At 47.3% G+C, this 22,384-nt stretch overlaps 1 protein-coding gene across 2 annotated transcripts in view; it reads left to right on the top strand.

The window, feature by feature from the left end:
* Window positions 1-7,035: 7,035 nt before the first annotated feature.
* LOC139570241 (nuclear distribution protein nudE homolog 1-like) overlaps window positions 7,036-22,384 on the top strand; it is a 34,541-nt gene continuing 19,192 nt past the window's right edge. Inside the window, exons 1-3 of one of the 2 annotated variants that reach the window (XM_071391960.1) lie at window positions 7,036-8,497; window positions 10,181-10,328; window positions 10,525-10,678. In XM_071391960.1, the coding sequence (XP_071248061.1) occupies window positions 10,243-10,328; window positions 10,525-10,678 (240 nt within the window). In that variant the 5' untranslated portion in view covers window positions 7,036-8,497; window positions 10,181-10,242. The remainder of the gene's footprint in view (window positions 8,498-10,180; window positions 10,329-10,524; window positions 10,679-22,384) is intronic. The other variant, XM_071391952.1, reaches the window with a different exon arrangement.

Below are 22,384 nucleotides of genomic sequence, written 5' to 3'. Positions count from 1 at the left end.
GTGATACTTTGTATTTTGTGTGTATTTTATTATATATTTTTTTTTACATTTTATGGACATGCTGCTATTTCCCTGTTTTGCCTTCTTGGTCGTCCTTTGCAAAAGAGGTTTCTAGCAGCAATGGATTTTAGGACTACCTGGTTAAATAAGTAAAACACTGCATTTAGAACGGTTGGTTTTATTGTAGATAATAAATAACCACATCATTAATTGATCACTAGATGACAAATACGTGTAGTGGTAGGTATACAAATACGTGTTGCGGTAGGTATATAAATACGTGTTGCGGTAGGTATACAAATACGTGTCGCGGTAGGTATATAAATACGTGTTGCGGTAGGTATACAAATATGTGTTGCGGTAGGTATACAAATACGTGTCGCGGTGGGTATACAAATATGTGTTGCGGTAGGTATACAAACATGTGTTGCGGTAGGTATACAAACATGTGTTGCGGTAGGTATACAAATACGTGTCGCGGTGGGTATACAAATACGTGTCGCGGTAGGTATACAAATACGTGTCGCGGTAGGTATACAAATACGTGTCGCGGTAGGTATACAAATATGTGTTGCGGTAGGTATACAAATACGTGTCGCGGTGGGTATACAAATACGTGTCGCGGTGGGTATACAAATACGTGTCGCGGTAGGTATACAAATACGTGTCGCGGTAGGTATACAAATACGTGTCGCGGTAGGTATACAAATACGTGTCGCGGTAGGTATACAAATACGTGTCGCGGTAGGTATACAAATACGTGTCGCGGTAGCTATACAAATACGTGTCGCGGTAGCTATACAAATACGTGTCGCGGTAGCTATACAAATATGTGTTGCGGTAGGTATACAAATACGTGTCGCGGTGGGTATATAAATACGTGTAGTGGTAGGTATATAAATACGTGTCGCGGTGGGTATACAAATACGTGTTGCGGTAGGTATACAAATACGTGTCGCGGTGGGTATACAAATACGTGTCGCGGTAGGTATACAAATACGTGTCGCGGTAGGTATACAAATACGTGTCGCGGTAGGTATACAAATACGTGTCGCGGTAGGTATACAAATATGTGTTGCGGTAGGTATACAAATACGTGTCGCGGTGGGTATATAAATACGTGTTGCGGTAGGTATACAAATACGTGTCGCGGTAGGTATACAAATATGTGTTGCGGTAGGTATACAAATACGTGTCGCGGTGGGTATATAAATACGTGTAGTGGTAGGTATATAAATACGTGTCGCGGTGGGTATATAAATACGTGTTGCGGTAGGTATACAAATACGTGTCGCGGTAGGTATACAAATACGTGTCGCGGTAGGTATACAAATACGTGTCGCGGTAGGTATACAAATACGTGTCGCGGTAGGTATACAAATATGTGTTGCGGTAGGTATACAAATACGTGTCGCGGTGGGTATATAAATACGTGTTGCGGTAGGTATATAAATACGTGTCGCGGTAGGTATACAAATATGTGTCGCGGTAGGTATACAAATACGTGTCGCGGTAGGTATACAAATACGTGTCGCGGTAGGTATACAAATACGTGTCGCGGTAGGTATACAAATACGTGTCGCGGTAGGTATACAAATACGTGTCGCGGTAGGTATACAAATATGTGTTGCGGTAGGTATACAAATACGTGTCGCGGTGGGTATATAAATACGTGTCGCGGTAGGTATATAAATACGTGTCGCGGTAGGTATACAAATACGTGTCGCGGTGGGTATATAAATACGTGTAGTGGTGGGTATATAAATACGTGTCGCGGTGGGTATATAAATACGTGTTGCGGTAGGTATACAAATATGTGTTGCGGTAGGTATACAAATACGTGTCGCGGTGGGTATACAAATACGTGTCGCGGTAGGTATACAAATACGTGTCGCGGTAGGTATACAAATACGTGTCGCGGTAGGTATACAAATACGTGTCGCGGTGGGTATACAAATACGTGTCGCGGTAGGTATACAAATACGTGTCGCGGTAGTTATACAAATACGTGTCGCGGTAGGTATACAAATACGTGTCGCGGTGGGTATACAAATACGTGTCGCGGTAGGTATACAAATACGTGTCGCGGTAGTTATACAAATACGTGTCGCGGTAGGTATACAAATACGTGTCGCGGTAGGTATATAAATACGTGTCGCGGTAGGTATATAAATACGTGTCGCGGTAGGTATACAAATACGTGTTGCGGTAGGTATACAAATACGTGTTGCGGTAGGTATACAAATACGTTTTGCGGTAGGTATACAAATACGTGTTGCGGTAGTTATACAAATACGTGTTGCGGTAGGTATACATACGTGTTGCGGTAGGTATACAAATACGTGTTGCGGTAGGTATACAAATACGTGTTGCGGTAGGTATACAAATACGTGTTGCGGTAGTTATACAAATACGTGTTGCGGTAGGTATACAAATACGTGTTGCGGTAGTTATACAAATACGTGTTGCGGTAGGTATACAAATACGTGTTGCGGTGGGTATATAAATACGTGTTGCGGTAGGTATACAAATACGTGTTGCGGTAGGTATATAAATACGTGTCGCAGGAAGGTATATAAATGCGTGTCGCGGTGGGTATACAAATACGTGTTGCGGTAGGTATATAAATACGTGTCGCAGGAAGGTATATAAATACGTGTCGCGGTAGGTATACAAATACGTGTTGCGGTAGGTATACAAATACGTGTTGCGGTAGGTATACAAATACGTGTTGCGGTAGGTATACAAATACGTGTTGCGGTAGGTATACAAATACGTGTTGCGGTGGGTATATAAATACATGTCGCAGGAAGGTATATAAATACGTGCCTTGATATAAATACGTGTCGCAGGAAGGTATACAAATACGTGTCGCGGTAGGTATACAAATACGTGTTGCGGTAGGTATACAAATACGTGTTGCGGTAGGTATACAAATACGTGTTGCGGTAGGTATACAAATACGTGTTGCGGCAGGTATACAAATACGTGTTGCGGTAGGTATATAAATATGTGTTGCGGTAGGTATACAAATACGTGTTGCGGTAGGTATATAAATACGTGTCGCGGTAGGTATATAAATACTTGTCGGTATGTCGGGACCACGGACATTAAAAGGGTTGGGACTGATGGCCTGTTTACGTTTCTACTGTTGTGGCTAGGTGGTGTAGGCCTACAGCTCCATGGTACGCAGCATCATCTGGATATGTTTTTAACCTTTATTTAACTAGGCCAGTCAGTTAAGAACAAATTCTTATTTACAATGACGGCCTACCCCTGGCCAAACCCTAACCCGGACGACGCTGGGCCAATTGTGCACCGCCCTATGGGACTCCCAATCCCGGCCGGTTGTGATACAGCCTGGAATGGAACCAGGGTCTGTAGTGACTCCTCTAGCACTGGGATGCAGTGCCTTAGACCGCTGTGATACAGCCTGGAATGGAACCAGGGTCTGTAGTGACTCCTCTAGCACTGGGATGCAGTGCCTTAGACCGCTGTGATACAGCCTGGAATGGAACCAGGGTCTGTAGTGACTCCTCTAGTACTGAGATGCAGAGCCTTAGACCGCTGTGATACAGCCTGGAATGGAACCAGGGTCTGTAGTGACTCCTCTAGCACTGGGATGCAGAGCCTTAGACCGCTGTGATACAGCCTGGAATGGAACCAGGGTCTGTAGTGACTCCTCTAGCACTGGGATGCAGAGCCTTAGACCGCTGTGATACAGCCTGGAATGGAACCAGGGTCTGTAGTGACTCCTCTAGCACTGAGATGCAGTGCCTTAGACCGCTGTGATACAGCCTGGAATGGAACCAGGGTCTGTAGTGACTCCTCTAGCACTGAGATGCAGTGCCTTAGACCGCTGTGATACAGCCTGGAATGGAACCAGGGTCTGTAGTGACTCCTCTAGCACTGAGATGCAGTGCCTTAGACCGCTGTGATACAGCCTGGAATGGAACCAGGGTCTGTAGTGACTCCTCTAGCACTGAGATGCAGTGCCTTAGACCGCTGTGATACAGCCTGGAATGGAACCAGGGTCTGTAGTTACTCCTCTAGCACTGGGATGCAGAGCCTTAGACCGCTGTGATACAGCCTGGAATGGAACCAGGGTCTGTAGTGACTCCTCTAGTACTGAGATGCAGGGTCTTGGACCGCTGTGATACAGCCTGGAATGGAACCAGGGTCTGTAGTGACCCTCTAGTACTGAGATGCAGGGTCTTGGACCGCTGTGATACAGCCTGGAATGGAACCAGGTTGTCTGTAGTGACCCTCTAGTACTGAGATGCAGGGCCTTAGACCGCTGTGCCACTCGGGATCCCTTAAATATGTGTGCAACAAAAGTTTAACATTCAACTTCTGCTACCGTTTCTGTCAAGCTGTCTTTGCATACCGTATTTCTGTCAAGCTGTCTTTGCATACCGCATTTCTGTCAAGCTGTCTTTGCATACCGCATTTCTGTCAAGCTGTCTTTGCATACCGCATTTCTGTCAAGCTGTCTTTGCATACCGTATTTCTGTCAAGCTGTCTTTGCATACCGTATTTTTGTCAAGCTGTCTTTGCATACCGTTTGATACATATGTTAGATAAATCCAATGTGTGCACCACACAGAACGCACTGCAACTGCCTCTGCAACGCAATGCTGCAAGGCAAACACAGCGTTCCATTGGAAATGAATGTACTTCTGGTGAACCAAAACGCAATGACGCTGTCGCTGTGATCGAGGAGTGCGTCGATCATAATCCAGAAGGTGTATGCTCATGCACAGCAATGTTCTAGAATATCGGACTGTTGTCTTTCATACTTTTCATATTCTCAGCGCAGCTGAAGCAGTTTCTCCAACTGTCAACACATTCAAATGAATAGAGGACAGGCAGGTCCTACTGGAGCTGCGTTGGTTGGGAATTGTGGGGAGGTGCACGTTCACGCCTCGATCACAGCGACAGTGTCATTGCATTTTGGTTCACCAGAAGTACATTCATTTCCCATGGTACGCTGTGTTAGCCTTGCAGCATTGCGTTGCAGAGGCAGTGTGTTCTGTGTGGTGCATACGTTGGATTTATTGAACGTAAGCGTCAAACTGTGTGTAGACGGCTTGACAGAAATAGCAGTAGGTGAATGTTGAACTTTTGTTGCCCGTATATCAAGATTATGCTGCGTACTATTTTGCGTATTGACGCTGTCGGTGTGATCAAGGCGTCAGTCTGTGTGTCCCCCCCCCCCCCGGATGGTTGTCTCAGAACTGCATAGCTACATCAACAATGGGAAACCAGATTATTTTAACCTGTAAAGTTAATTATCCTAACCTGCTACGTAAACAGACCATCAGTCCCATCATACCATCATGCTGCGTTCAAGATAACTGGGAACTTGGAAATCGCCAACCTTACTTTACTAACTTTATCTCTGACAGGGAACATTTGTTTTTAACAGTCATCCAGCTCAAGTCGAAAACCCTCTGACCTGAAGGTCATTCAAATCAGGATTTGACCTCAGTTTTTTCTGAATTCCCAGTTGTCCTGAAACAACAATTGTCTATTAAATTGACAAGATATTGAGTGACCGCTCTAACAATGGAAATGCATGTCCCCCAAGATGGAAGGCAGGCTGGAGGAGGTGAGATCAGGTGAGACCATTCTAGCCAAAGGGAGGGCAGGTACGCTGTGAACAACAGGCCATTGAGATAGATACAGGACTCATTCTTGTTTCTGCCATTTTTAGCTCTTATCTCCATTTTAAAGTAGTACATTTTTCTTCTTCATTGGATAATTGCTCCCAACTCATAGGAATCCCCACCCTACTTTAAAATGGTGAAACTGAATGCCCTTATGCTAAAACGGTTTATTCCCATGAGTTCTCTATCTCTATGACAACAGTCACAACTCAGATATAACAGGTGTGTAGTGCTGGAGGAGGCAGCGAGGTGCACTCCCTCACTTTTTTCAGTTCGATAATACACCGAAAATGTATTCAGATTCAAAATATATTTAAATACGACAAAAATTCCATGAACAACGATTGAATGACCAACCAAATAAATACGTAGGCTACAGCAGCCTACAGGTCTTCTCTCTGGTGGTGGCGAGAAAGACGAGGAACGACTCTGCATCTCAACCAAGAGCCAATATAGGCTAGATATCCCAAGCAGGGCTACAGCAACTTCCAGAGAGGATCAGGCTCCCTGGGCTTTGCTGTGGCCACTCTGGGTTGGGTGTCCTCGGGGAGAACGGTGTAACTGTAACCAAGTGGTAACATATCGTTTTGGGTTCCACTGTGCAAGATGGAGTTTTATGAATATCAAAGCAGACACGGTGAATTTAGTTGTTGTTTTTTAACGTTCTGATTGGCCAAAGTTCTCGATCCTCCAAAATCAAATCAAATGTTATTGGTCAAATACACACGGTTAGCAGATGTTATTGCGAGTGTAGCGAAATCGGGCCTTTGCATTGCACACATGTAGCCTGCATTTCTACCTTGGTATGTCAGGGTGGGAAATGGGAATTGGGCCAAGTTGGAGGTAATAATGCATTTAGGTTCTAGTTTATTGAGATGCGTGAATACACCACACCAAAATATGGATTTTATGGCTGTTTTAAAACGAATTTCCTGCAATTCCAGGTAGTAATGATTTATGTTCACTACTTAGTTAATTGATTTGATGATTACGTCTATGAAAATAAATTAGATTATAGTTAACCTCTGTGTTTTTTTAAAATTCTGTAATAGGGTATATTGTAACCATGTGTTCAAGCTAATCAAATAAAAATTGATTTTGCGCTGACCTTTTAGATCCACGAAGGGCGCTCCAATAACCCTCAACATCAGCTGCTTTACGGCTAATAGTCCTGCTCATCACTTATTAATACAAATACGAAGATTATCACTTCTCACAAAGGTGCTCGTTAAGTAAAGTTAGATCAACGCGGGAATCAATGTCTTGCAAAATCCCAATGATTAATTAATAGCCTATTTTACCTGTTACTGTTACTGTTTCACCAAAAACACCCTAATTTCTATTGAGATTTTAGGATGGTTAACTGAAGCTGAATAGTGGGAAAATATATAATGTGCCCAAACTCAAAAGAGCCACTGGGCAGGATATATACGCTTTGATTGAAACTAAAATACAAGAAAGGCTAATAGTTAGTGAACACCATCTGCTGTAATTCGCTCACGAAACAGTCATTCAAGAAGGTAGAAATCCATATTCCCATGAAACGGATTGAGATCAATCAAACGATTGGCATGCAGATGCCGTTTCACCGGTAAAACCTGAAGAATTACGATTCACGATTGACAGTGATGACGGCCTATTTGTTTTATTGGGTATGTCTAACTTGGTGTGTGAGGGTATTAACAATAGAACATGTTCTTGAGACAATATGTGTGGGCCTAGTCAGACGTTGCTAATGGAGGATGCGTTTTATGCGTATTCTATAACAGGGCTCACCATCCCTGCTTCTGGAGAGCTACCTTCCTGTTGGTTTTCATTCCAACCCTAATCTAGCGCACCTGATTCTAATAATTTGCTGGTTTATAAGATTAATCAGGCTATTTTATTTATTTTTATTTAACCTTTATTTAACTAGGCAAGTCAGTTAAGAACAAATTCATTCACCCCGGCCAAACCCTAACCAGGACGACGCTGGGCCAATTGCGCACCGCCCTATGGGACTCCCAATCATGGCCGGTTGTGATAAAGCCTGGAATCGAACCAATGTCTGTAATGATCCCTGTAGCACTGCGCCACTCGGGAGCACCAGCCTAGTTACAACTGGGGTAGCGGTGAATGCTTACAGCACAGTAGAGCACCAGGGTTGGAGAGCCCTGTAATGATAGGCTACATCTGTCGGTACAAACTTTGATTGGGGAAATTATGACGTCTTTACATATTTTTGGGGGGGGCTCCCTCACCTAAAAAAAATAGCACTAGATATAAAGTTTTTTTTCTTCCGAAGTTGCCACGTGCGTTCACTCATATCAGTGCATTTGTAAATACCAAACCATTACAAAACCTTATTATATCATATAAGCCTCACGTAGCAAATTAGAAATTACACATTTTGTTTACCAAATTCGACACTCATTGACCTCCTTACAAACATTTTCTTGGACAGATTTTGTGCGGAGTAAAACCTCTCGCTTCGCCTCTTCCTCTCTGCTTAAAAGCTCATTTGATTTAACCGACCTCGTAGGCAAATCATGAACGCTATTGGCCATTCATCGCCCTACACACTTGATTGACAGTATAACCGACCAATGGTGAGCGGTTAAACTATCGCGGTGGTTGGAGGATTAGCGATGAGTCTTCTTTGGACAAAAGAGATATATATGCAGCCTTCGCATTGTGCTTTGTGGCAACTTTGTTACTACTTTCGGCCAAGGAATGACAACATTTGCTGGATACTTTTGTTCCGTTTTGTAGCTCCGTTATAAAGGTACCGTCATCTTTCGGCACTGTTGGAGCACCGGCTGCTAGCCATCGCAAGCAATCCTAGGTAGGTTAGTATTAACTGTCAATTTACTGGGATTTAAATCGCGATGGTAACGTGAATTTATGACAGACTCGTCCGATAGTTCGTTGTATAGGCAAATTATGCTGTCTGCACATATACATTTGTAACTGCGTTTTGTCAATTCTGACTCTGGTTGCGTTATTGTAAAATTGGCAGAAAATAAATGCCAGAGCATAGCTACTTATTTTGACTAGAGACTACATATTGCAAGCATAGCAATCTAACGTTATCCAGTTGACACTGCTTGTCACTGGTGTGAAGGCGAGAATACACTTCCCCTTTTGTATTCTGACCGAAGTGCAGTCTCTTTTACTTGCTGCCTTGTTTGCTTGTTGCCAAACCATCAGTTAGCAAATACTTGAATGTACAAGTTCAGATATTGTTTAAATCTTACAAACACTGCTTTTAAGACTTTTGGCTATGAGTAGAATGGCAATAGCTACAAAATAAACAAGTCATATTCCAAATTGGTCTATTTGCTTTGTTTGAATAAACATGATATATTCATGTTCTGTTATAATCTCCACCCGGCACAGCCAGAAGAGGACTGGCCACCCTTCAGAGCCTGGTTCCTCTCTAGGTTTCTTCCTAGGTTCTGTTATAATCTCCACCCGGCACAGCCAGAAGAGGACTGGCCACCCCTCAGAGCCTGGTTCCTCTCTAGGTTTCTTCCTAGGTTCTGTTATAATCTCCACCCGGCACAGCCAGAAGAGGACTGGCCACCCCTCAGAGCCTGGTTCCTCTCTAGGTTTCTTCCTAGGTTCTGTTATAATCTCCACCCGGCACAGCCAGAAGAGGACTGGCCACCCCTCAGAGCCTGGTTCCTCTCTAGGTTTCTTCCTAGGTTCTGTTATAATCTCCACCCGGCACAGCCAGAAGAGGACTGGCCACCTCTCATAGCCTGGTTCCTCTCTAGGTTTCTTCCTAGGTTCTGGCTTTTCTAGGGAGTTTTTCTTAGCCACCGTGCTTCTACACCTGCATTGCTTGCTGTTTGGGGGTTTAGGCTGGGTGTCTGTACAGCGCTTTGTGACATCGACTGATGTAAAAAGGGCTTTATAAATAAAATTGATGTTCATTAAGCCTTGCCGTCCTACTTTTCTTTGCGCTCCTATAGTTTGACAGGCAGCCTATTGTCATCAGTTGACACTGACAGTGCACTCATTAGCTAGCTAGGTGATGGCTTACTTATGTCGTTGTAGTTTGCACTAAACTCCTGTAACCCTTTTCTGCTGTCCTTTCTTGCCTGAAGCACATTGTTGACTTGGAAATGCTGATTAGAGAACTCTTTATCTCTTTTGGAAGAAAAAGTATCAACACTGTTGATCATCTAAGTTTAGCCTACTGACTCGCACCTATTTACTGACTCGCCTTCTATTAACGGACGCTCAACTTCTATTTACTGACTCTCGCCTTTCTTCCTTCCATTTACTGACTCTCGCCTTTCTTCCTTCCATTTACTGACTCTCGCCTTTCTTCCTTCCATTTACTGACTCTCGCCTTTCTTCCTTCCATTTACTGACTCTCGCCTTTCTTCCTTCTATTTACTGACTCTCGCCTTTCTTCCTTCTATTTACTGACTCTCGCCTTTCTTCCTTCCATTTACTGACTCTCGCCTTTCTTCCTTCCATTTACTGACTCTCGCCTTTCTTCCTTCCATTTACTGACTCAGTGAGAGGAGAACTGTAAGAGAGGAGATCGGGGAGAGAAGAGTGACCAGTGGTGTGGGCAGAGATGGGAGAACCAGAGTCCCTTAAGTTTGTCTCTCTGGAGGAGGAGGTGGACTACTGGAAGGAACTGGCGACCAAGCACCAACAGAGGTACACACACATATACATACACACACACACACACACACACATATACATACATACACACACACACACACATATATACACACCAACAGAGAAAGGAGCAGTCTGCCAGGCCCCAGCAGAGGTACCCACAGGCATCTGCTTAAACCGTAGTGTCCTCTGTTACTCCACGACCACCATCATGACCCCTAACCTCTCCCAGGGCTGAGGAGGCGGAGGAGGAGCTGCAGGAGTTCCAGCAGATGAGTCGTGACTACGAGGTGGAACTGGAGACTGAACTCAAGCAGTGTGAGACGCAGAACCGAGAACTCGTCACACAGAACAACAGGCTACACATGGAACTGGAAAACTACAAGGTAAGAACTGTTGACTTGACTCGAGTCTAGAGCAGAGTTTTTCCAACCTCTACTCAGGGACCCCCAGCCCTTCCATTTATTTGAACTATTACACAACTAGCACACCTGATTCAACTTATCAAGCCCTTCATTATAATATTATTATTTATTACATTTGTAAAGCTCTTCTCATTATACAGAATAATCTAAATCCCCCAAAATAACAAAAAAAATGACACATCTAGACACAAGAACTGACACCAAGAACACAGCTGACGCTACAAGGGACAAGGACACCAAGGAGCACAGACGTTAATAGAAACCCTTCCTAAAGAGAACGGTCTTTGGGTTCCTTTAAAAACAGGCCTAGAGTCTGTGGTGCCTTCATGTGATCAGGGAGGGCATTCCAGAGTCTGTGGTGACTTCATGTGGTCCGGGAGGGCATTCCAGAGTCTGTGGTGCCTTCATGTGGTCCGGGAGGGCATTCCAGAGTCTGGGGGGCAGTCGAGCTGACAGCCAGATCCCCTGAGGGACGGAGCTTGGTCCCGGGGGCGTGGGAGAGCAGGTTATCACTTGACCTGAGGGTGGAGTTATGGAGGGAGAGCAGGTTATCACTTGACCTGAGGGTGGAGTTATGGAGGGAGAGCAGGTTATCACTTGACCTGAGGGTGGAGTTATGGAGGGAGAGCAGGTTATCGCTTGACCTGAGGGTGGAGTTATGGAGTGAGAGCAGGTTATCACTTGACCTGAGGGTGGAGTTATGGAGGGAGAGCAGTTTCTTGAGATAAGGAGGGATTGTTATGAATACACTGGGAAGTCAGCAGGAGGGCTTTGAATTCAATCTGGAATGATACTGGGAGCCAGTACAGAGATGGCAGTGATGTGGTGGTGTTGAGACAGAGCTGCCAGGAGGGGGTGATGTGATGGTATTGAGACAGAGCTGCCAGGAGGGGGTGATGGTGTTGAGACAGAGCTGCCAGGATGGAGGTGGTGTGGTGGTGTTGAGACAGAGATGCCAGGATGGAGGTGATGGTGTTGAGACAGAGCTGCCAGGATGGAGGTGATGGTGTTGAGACAGAGCTGCCAGGATGGAGGTGATGGTGTTGAGACAGAGATGCCAGGATGGAGGTGATGGTGTTGAGACAGAGATGCCAGGATGGAGGTGATGGTGTTGAGACAGAGATGCCAGGATGGAGGTGATGGTGTTGAGACAGAGATGCCAGGATGGAGGTGATGGTGTTGAGACAGAGATGCCAGGATGGAGGTGATGGTGTTGAGACAGAGATGCCAGGATGGAGGTGATGGTGTTGAGACAGAGATGCCAGGATGGAGGTGATGGTGTTGAGACAGAGATGCCAGGATGGAGGTGATGTGGTGGTGTTGAGACAGAGATGCCAGGGTGGAGGTGATGTGGTGGTGTTGAGACAGAGATGCCAGGATGGAGGTGATGTGGTGGTGTTGAGACAGAGATGCCAGGATGGAGGTGATGTGGTGGTGTTGAGACAGAGATGCCAGGATGGAGGTGATGTGGTGGTGTTGAGACAGAGATGCCAGGATGGAGGTGATGTGGTGGTGTTTCCTCACTCTCATCAGGATCCTGACCTGGATGTACTGGAGCTCCTGGTGACTCTTGCCAAGGATCCTGGTGAAGACTGTGTTGTAGTGGTCCTGGAGTCTCCTGCCAGGGATCCTGGTGAAGACTGTGTTGTAGTAGTCCTGGAGACCCTTGCCAGGGATCCTGGTGAAGACTGTGTTGTAGTGGTCCTGGAGTCTCCTGCCAGGGATCCTGGTGAAGACTGTGTTGTAGTAGTCCTGGAGTCTCCTGCCAGGGATCCTGGTGAAGACTGTGTTGTAGTAGTCCTGGAGACTCCTGCCAGGGATCCTGGTGAAGACTGTGTTGTAGTAGTCCTGGAGACTCCTGCCAGGGATCCAGGTGAAGACTGTGTTGTAGTTCTGGAGACTCTTGCCAGGGATCCAGGTGAAGACTGTGTTGTAGTTCTGGAGACTCTTGCCAGGGATCCAGGTGAAGACTGTGTTGTAGTAGTCCTGGAGACTCCTGCCAGGGATCCTGGTGAAGACTGTGTTGTAGTCCTGGAGACTCCTGCCAGGGATCCTGGTGAAGACTGTGTTGTAGTAGTCCTGGAGACTCCTGCCAGGGATCCTGGTGAAGACTGTGTTGTAGTAGTCCTGGAGACTCCTGCCAGGGATCCAGGTGAAGACTGTGTTGTAGTAGTCCTGGAGACTCCTGCCAGGGATCCTGGTGAAGACTGTGTTGTAGTAGTCCTGGAGACTCCTGCCAGGGATCCAGGTGAAGACTGTGTTGTAGTAGTCCTGGAGACTCCTGCCAGGGATCCTGGTGAAGGGTGTGTTGCAGTAGTCCTGGAGACTCCTGCCAGGGATCCTGGTGAAGACTGTGTTGTAGTAGTCCTGGAGACTCCTGCCAGGGATCCTGGTGAAGACTGTGTTGTAGTAGTCCTGGAGACTCCTGCCAAGGATCCTGGTGAAGACTGTGTTGTAGTAGTCCTGGTGACTCCTGCCAGGGATCCTGGTGAAGGGTGTGTTGTAGTAGTCCTGGAGACTCCTGCCAGGGATCCTGGTGAAGGGTGTGTTGTAGTAGTCCTGGAGACTCCTGCCAGGGATCCTGGTGAAGGGTGTGTTGCAGTAGTCCTGGAGACTCCTGCCAAGGATCCTGGTGAAGACTGTGTTGTAGTAGTCCTGGTGACTCCTGCCAGGGATCCTGGTGAAGACTGTGTTGTAGTCCTGGAGACTCCTGCCAGGGATCCTGGTGAAGGGTGTGTTGTAGTCCTGGAGACTCCTGCCAGGGATCCTGGTGAAGGGTGTGTTGTAGTAGTCCTGGTGACTCCTGCCAGGGATCCTGGTAAAGACTGTGTTGTAGTAGTCCTGGTGACTCCTGCCAGGGATCCTGGTAAAGACTGTGTTGTAGTAGTCCTGGAGACTCCTGCCAGGGATCCTGGTGAAGACTGTGTTGTAGTCCTGGAGACTCCTGCCAGGGATCCAGGTGAAGACTGTGTTGTAGTAGTCCTGGAGACTCCTGCCAGGGATCCTGGTGAAGACTGTGTTGTAGTAGTCCTGGAGACTCCTGCCAGGGATCCTGGTAAAGACTGTGTTGTAGTAGTCCTGGAGACTCCTGCCAGGGATCCTGGTGAAGACTGTGTTGTAGTCCTGGAGACTCCTGCCAGGGATCCAGGTGAAGACTGTGTTGTAGTAGTCCTGGAGACTCCTGCCAGGGATCCTGGTGAAGACTGTGTTGTAGTAGTCCTGGAGACTCCTGCCAGGGATCCTGGTAAAGACTGTGTTGTAGTAGTCCTGGAGTCTCCTGCCAGGGATCCTTGGTGAAGACTGTGTTGTAGTCCTGGAGACTCCTGCCAGGGATCCAGGTGAAGACTGTGTTGTAGTAGTCCTGGAGACTCCTGCCAGGGATCCTGGTGAAGACTGTGTTGTAGTAGTCCTGGAGACTCCTGCCAGGGATCCTGGTGAAGGGTGTGTTGCAGTAGTCCAGCCTTGAGGAGATAAAGGCATGGACCAGCTTCTCTGCATCAGACTGAGTGAGGGGGTGGGACTGAGTTTGGTCAATGTTCTTGAGGTGATAGAATGACGTTCTACACTTTTGTTTGATGCGGCTGTCAAAGGTCAGGGAGGAATGGAGCTTTACACCCAGACTGGAACCTGTGGGGGGGGACAGAGGGATGTTCTGTTCTGTAATGGTGAGGTGTGTTATTGGTGCATGCTGGACCTGGTGGGGGCTGCCAACTAGTAGGGCTTCTGTTTTGCTGCTGTTCAGTTGAAGGACGTTTTGCTGCATCCATGCCCTCATCTCTCAAGGCAGGTGTTCAGACGAGCACATGCATCACAGGGACTTGGGGGCAGTTGACGCCTACAGCTGGGTGTCAACAGCATAGCAGTGGAAGGAGATTCCACACAACCCAAGGGGGAGCATGTACTGGATGGGTCCAAGAACAGATCCATGTGGGACACCGCAGGTGATATGGTGGGTCTGGGACCTGGACCCACCTAGCGACATGTACTCAGTCCTGTCTGAGCGGTAGGAGTGGAACCAGCTCAGAGCTGGTCCAGACAGTCCAATGGTGTCCCGGAGGCATTTCAGGAGGGTGGGGTGGTCGACCGTGTCAAGAGCTGCACGCAAGTCCAGGAGGATCCGGAGACTGGGAGCTGGCATCAGCCGCCATCAGCAGGTTGTTGGTGAGTCTGAGTAGGGCCGTTTTTCAGTGCTGTGGGCCGGCTGGAAACGTGACTGGAACTTCTCAAATGGGTGGTTCTGATTTGAGATGGCCTTGAAGCTGTACATCAACCACTTTTTTCCAACACCTTAGAAAGGGGAAGTTGGATATTGGCCTGTAATTGGCCAGCACTTCTGGGTCCAGGGCGGGCTTCAGAAGGGGGGCTGTTGACAGTGGTCTTAAAAGGATGGTGAGGCCCAAGTTTCTGAGACGCTCCAGGATGCAGCCAATGGATTTAGTATTCAGTTCTGGATGTGACGACCCTCCCACTCTATCTGCCGAATTCTTCCTCTTTGCGCTTGTTATCCTTAATAGGATGTTGGTGGGCGGAGCTGGGAGGGTCATCAGTGGAATGGGACACATCTGGGCCCGGGTGTGTCCCGGGGATAAATACACCTTTCTCCCATTCATTGAGGAGACTCTCTCCACGCAGACACACTGTTATTTTGTGGTTTGTTTTGTTTTTGGCACCTCTCAACACCCATCATTATCACCATCTATGCAGGCAACCACTCACTTACACTACTGATAACTGACTACACACACCTTTGTTAACTGTATATAGTTCACTCTATTATCTCCACGTTGTTCCCCTCTTTGTTATGGGCGAGGAGCTGGTTCGTGACATGGAGTTTAACAGGGAGCTGAGTGAGCGAATGTGATGTCCTGTATTTTTATGGGGGCGTGGAGGGTCAAGCACACTGGTCAGGGATTGGTTGTAGAACTCCACAATTTTGTCCACTGACAGGCTGGCTGGGTCAAAAAAGAAATCTAGTTCTGGCAACGTATGCGATGCTTGGACTTGGTTAGAGGGGGAAGAAATGTCAAGTCCAGTGAGACAACCTTGTGGTCATGCACAACGAGGTCATAGACCTGCTACTGAACGTGGCCCGGGTCTGTCTGATGCAATGCCTGCAGTCCCAGTTGTATTTGAATAGGTATTTTCCTATCAGCCAGCTGACAGTTTGGGCCAGTGTTTATGAGCCTGCTATCTCTGAGGGTGATAGGGAGGCTGCTGGTCTAGAGAGCTCTCCATGGGACAGGTGTGTGTGTGTGTGATGAGGGACTATACTCATCACAAGATGTGAGCACTCCAGACCTCCCGAGGCAGAGAAGAGATTCAGCAGTTTTATAACTAATTTCATGTCATTTTACTCATTTTGCCACGAGGCAGAGAACAATCAGCAGTTTACAGCTAATTTCTTGTGTGGCCGTTGGGTGGAGAGAAATGTTTGCTGTTCTTAATATGATATCTGAGTGAGACTGACTAGCAAAATCAATGGGGGCCCCCGGTCAGTAATTAGACCTTGATTACTACACGTTTAGATAGCTGGTTGCTAGACTAACTTACAATACAAAAATAAATACATGTAGCTGACAGGCTAATTGAGGGACTGTCGGTTGGTAGGTTTCCATCCAATTTGTGACAGAACCTGTCTGTATTTTAGTAATTTTTTATTACTGAAACTTCCTCTTTCCATCACAGCTGTCAGGATTTTTTAGATTTTTATTTTTCTTCGTTATGACTATTTGCATAGCTGTGGATGGAAACGGGGTTAGGGAAAGGGGGATACCTAGTCAGTTGTACAACTGAATGCATTCAACTGAAATGTGTCTTCCTCATGTAACCCTCTGAATCAGAGGTACGGGGGCGTTAGTGGCTGTGCTTGAGGTGACGTCACTTTGGAACCGCTGACGATGTCTGACTCTCACTTCCTGATGGATGTACTTCCTGTGACACGCTGCCAGCGGTTGAGTCAGACAGGAAGTTACAAAAGCTATAGCATCCTGTCTATATCTCTTACCAAACCTAGGCTGTGTGTGAAAAAGGTACTAGCTGTCAAAATTCTTGTTCCCTCTCAGAGCTCATTAGAGGAGGGAGGGACATTGTATCCCCTCCTCCAATGAGCTTTGAGAGAAATTGAGGAAGCGAAGATTAGACTCTGCAGGCCCATTAGACTGACATGGCTACTGGATAACATGAGTATTTGCATGCAGAGATAATTGAGATGGTGCAGAAATTGAAGTGAGCTCGTCTTGTCATCCGGTCATTTCCCTAACAGACTGTCAGGTCAGGCTGAACTGCTGGCTGTTATCTGTCTTCGCTGGGAACACTTGACTGTATATTTCATATACCCTGTGTATCTGAAGAGATATTCTGGGTTGTCTTGATGAATATGGCCTAACTAACAGTCTTCTGAATTTATACACTACCATCACCCTGTTGTTGTTGTACACTACCATCACCCTGTTGTTGTTGTTGTACACTACCATCGCCCTGTGGTGGTTGTACACTACCATCGCCCTGTGGTGGTTGTACACTACCATCGCCCTGTGGTGGTTGTACACTACCATCGCCCTGTGGTGGTGGTTGTACACTACCATCGCCCTGTGGTGGTGGTTGTACACTACCATCGCCCTGTGGTGGTGGTTGTACACTACCATCGCCCTGTGGTGGTGGTTGTACACTAACATCGCCCTGTGGTTGTTGTTGTACACTACCATCGCCCTGTGGTTGTTGTTGTACACTACCATCGCCCTGTGGTTGTACACTACCATCGCCCTGTGGTTGTGGTTGTACACTACCATCGCCCTGTGGTTGTGGTTGTTGTACACTACCATCACCCTATTGTTGTTGTTGTACACTACCATCACCCTGTGGTTGTACACTACCATCACCCTGTGGTTGTACACTACCATCACCCTGTGGTTGTACACTACCATCACCCTGTGGTTGTGGTTGTACACTACCATCACCCTGTGGTTGTACACTACCATCACGTTGTGGTTGTGGTTGTACACTACCATCACGTTGTGGTTGTACACTACCATCACGTTGTGGTTGTACACTACCATCACGTTGTGGTTGTACACTACCATCACCCTGTGGTTGTGGTTGTACACTACCATCACCCTGTGGTTGTACACTACCATCACGTTGTGGTTGTGGTTGTACACTACCATCACGTTGTGGTTGTACACTACCATCACGTTGTGGTTGTACACTACCATCACGTTGTGGTTGTACACTACCATCACCCTGTGGTTGTGGTTGTACACTACCATCACCCTGTGGTTGTGGTTGTACACTACCATCACCCTGTGGTTGTACAATGCCATCACCCTGTGGTTGTACACTACCATCACCCTGTGGTTGTGGTTGTACACTACCATCACGTTGTGGCTGTGGTTGTACACTACCATCACGTTGTGGTTGTGGTTGTACACTACCATCACGTTGTGGCTGTGGTTGTACACTACCATCACCCTGTGGTTGTGGTTGTACACTACCATCACCCTGTGGTTGTACACTACCATCACGTTGTGGTTGTGGTTGTACACTACCATCACGTTGTGGTTGTACACTACCATCACGTTGTGGTTGTACACTACCATCACGTTGTGGTTGTACACTACCATCACGTTGTGGTTGTACACTACCATCACCCTGTGGTTGTGGTTGTACACTACCATCACCCTGTGGTTGTACACTGCCATCACCCTGTGGTTGTACACTACCATCACCCTGTGGTTGTGGTTGTACACTACCATCACGTTGTGGCTGTGGTTGTACACTACCATCACGTTGTGGTTGTGGTTGTACACTACCATCACGTTGTGGTTGTGGTTGTACACTACCATCACGTTGTGGTTGTGGTTGTACACTACCATCACGTTGTGGCTGTACACTACCATCACCCTGTGGTTGTACACTACCATCACGTTGTGGTTGTACACTACCATCTCCCTGTGGTTGTACACTACCATCACGTTGTGGTTGTACACTACCATCACCCTGTGGTTGTGGTTGTACACTACCATCACGTTGTGGTTGTACACTACCATCACCCTGTGGTTGTGGTTGTACACTACCATCTCCCTGTGGTTGTACACTACCATCTCCCTGTGGTTGTACACTACCATCACCCTGTGGTTGTTGTACACTACCATCACCCTGTGGTTGTTGTACACTACCATCACCCTGTGGTTGTTGTACACTACCATCACCCTGTGGTTGTTGTACACTACCATCACCCTGTTGTTGTTGTACACTACCATCACCCTGTGGTGGTTGTTGTACACTACCATCACCCTGTGGTGGTTGTTGTACACTGCCATCACCCTGTGGTTGTACACTACCATCACCCTGTGGTTGTGGTTGTACACTACCATCACCCTGTGGTGGTGGTTGTACACTACCATCACCCTGTGGTGGTGGTTGTACACTACCATCACCCTGTGGTGGTGGTTGTACACTACCATCACCCTGTGGTGGTGGTTGTACACTACCATCACCCTGTGGTGGTTGTTGTACACTACCATCACCCTGTGGTGGTTGTTGTACACTACCATCACCCTGTGGTGGTACACTACCAGCACCCTGTGGTGGTACACTACCAGCACCCTGTGGTGGTACACTACCAGCACCCTGTGGTGGTACACTACCAGCACCCTGTGGTGGTACACTACCAGCACCCTGTGGTGGTTGTTGTACACTACCATCACCCTGTTGTACACTACCATCACCCTGTGGTGGTTGTTGTACACTACCATCACCCTGTTGTACACTACCAGCACCCTGTTGTACACTACCATCACCCTGTGGTGGTTGTTGTACACTACCATCACCCTGTGGTTGTACACTACCATCGCCCTGTTGTACACTACCATCACCCTGTGGTGGTTGTTGTACACTACCATCGCCCTGTGGTTGTACACTACCATCGCCCTGTGGTTGTACACTACCATCGCCCTGTGGTTGTACACTACCATCGCCCTGTGGTTGTACACTACCATCGCCCTGTGGTTGTACACTACCATCGCCCTGTGGTTGTACACTACCATCGCCCTGTGGTTGTACACTACCATCGCCCTGTGGTTGTACACTACCATCGCCCTGTGGTTGTACACTACCATCGCCCTGTGGTTGTACACTACCATCGCCCTGTTGTTGTTGTACACTACCATCGCCCTGTTGTTGTTGTTGTACACTACCATCGCCCTGTTGTTGTTGTTGTACACTACCATCGCCCTGTGGTGGTTGTACACTACCATCGCCCTGTGGTGGTGGTTGTACACTACCATCGCCCTGTGGTGGTGGTTGTACACTACCATCGCCCTGTGGTGGTGGTTGTACACTACCATCGCCCTGTGGTGGTGGTTGTACACTACCATCGCCCTGTGGTGGTGGTTGTACACTACCATCGCCCTGTGGTTGTGGTTGTACACTAACATCGCCCTGTGGTTGTGGTTGTACACTAACATCGCCCTGTGGTTGTTGTTGTACACTACCATCGCCCTGTGGTTGTACACTACCATCGCCCTGTGGTTGTGGTTGTACACTACCATCGCCCTGTGGTTGTGGTTGTTGTACACTACCATCGCCCTGTGGTTGTGGTTGTTGTACACTACCATCACCCTATTGTTGTACACTACCATCACCCTGTGGTTGTACACTACCATCACCCTGTGGTTGTACACTACCATCACCCTGTGGTTGTACACTACCATCACCCTGTGGTTGTGGTTGTACACTACCATCACCCTGTGGTTGTGGTTGTACACTACCATCACCCTGTGGTTGTGGTTGTACACTACCATCACGTTGTGGTTGTACACTACCATCACGTTGTGGTTGTACACTACCATCACGTTGTGGTTGTACACTACCATCACGTTGTGGTTGTACACTACCATCACGTTGTGGTTGTACACTACCATCACGTTGTGGTTGTACACTACCATCACGTTGTGGTTGTACACTACCATCACGTTGTGGTTGTACACTACCATCACGTTGTGGTTGTACACTACCATCACGTTGTGGTTGTGGTTGTACACTACCATCACGTTGTGGTTGTACACTACCATCACGTTGTGGTTGTACACTACCATCACCCTGTGGTTGTGGTTGTACACTACCATCACCCTGTGGTTGTACACTGCCATCACCCTGTGGTTGTACACTACCATCACCCTGTGGTTGTGGTTGTACACTACCATCACGTTGTGGCTGTGGTTGTACACTACCATCACCCTGTGGTTGTGGTTGTACACTACCATCACCCTGTGGTTGTACACTACCATCACGTTGTGGTTGTACACTACCATCACGTTGTGGTTGTACACTACCATCACGTTGTGGTTGTACACTACCATCACGTTGTGGTTGTACACTACCATCACCCTGTGGTTGTGGTTGTACACTACCATCACCCTGTGGTTGTGGTTGTACACTACCATCACCCTGTGGTTGTACACTGCCATCACCCTGTGGTTGTACACTACCATCACCCTGTGGTTGTGGTTGTACACTACCATCACCCTGTGGTTGTACACTACCATCACGTTGTGGTTGTGGTTGTACACTACCATCACGTTGTGGTTGTACACTACCATCACGTTGTGGTTGTACACTACCATCACGTTGTGGTTGTACACTACCATCACGTTGTGGTTGTACACTACCATCACGTTGTGGTTGTACACTACCATCACGTTGTGGTTGTACACTACCATCACGTTGTGGTTGTACACTACCATCACGTTGTGGTTGTACACTACCATCACGTTGTGGTTGTACACTACCATCACGTTGTGGTTGTACACTACCATCACGTTGTGGTTGTGGTTGTACACTACCATCACGTTGTGGTTGTACACTACCATCACGTTGTGGTTGTACACTACCATCACGTTGTGGTTGTACACTACCATCACGTTGTGGTTGTACACTACCATCACCCTGTGGTTGTGGTTGTACACTACCATCACCCTGTGGTTGTGGTTGTACACTACCATCACCCTGTGGTTGTACACTGCCATCACCCTGTGGTTGTACACTACCATCACCCTGTGGTTGTGGTTGTACACTACCATCACGTTGTGGCTGTGGTTGTACACTACCATCACCCTGTGGTTGTGGTTGTACACTACCATCACCCTGTGGTTGTACACTACCATCACGTTGTGGTTGTGGTTGTACACTACCATCACGTTGTGGTTGTACACTACCATCACGTTGTGGTTGTACACTACCATCACGTTGTGGTTGTACACTACCATCACGTTGTGGTTGTACACTACCATCACCCTGTGGTTGTGGTTGTACACTACCATCACCCTGTGGTTGTGGTTGTACACTACCATCACCCTGTGGTTGTACACTGCCATCACCCTGTGGTTGTACACTACCATCACCCTGTGGTTGTGGTTGTACACTACCATCACGTTGTGGCTGTGGTTGTACACTACCATCACGTTGTGGCTGTGGTTGTACACTACCATCACGTTGTGGTTGTGGTTGTACACTACCATCACCCTGTGGTTGTACACTACCATCTCCCTGTGGTTGTACACTACCATCACGTTGTGGTTGTACACTACCATCACCCTGTGGTTGTGGTTGTACACTACCATCACGTTGTGGTTGTACACTACCATCACCCTGTGGTTGTGGTTGTACACT

This window comes from Salvelinus alpinus, chromosome 1, assembly GCF_045679555.1.
Source record: "Salvelinus alpinus chromosome 1, SLU_Salpinus.1, whole genome shotgun sequence".
NCBI classification, from domain to species: Eukaryota; Metazoa; Chordata; class Actinopteri; order Salmoniformes; family Salmonidae; genus Salvelinus; species Salvelinus alpinus.
This window is presented reverse-complemented; position numbering and strand designations above follow the sequence as displayed.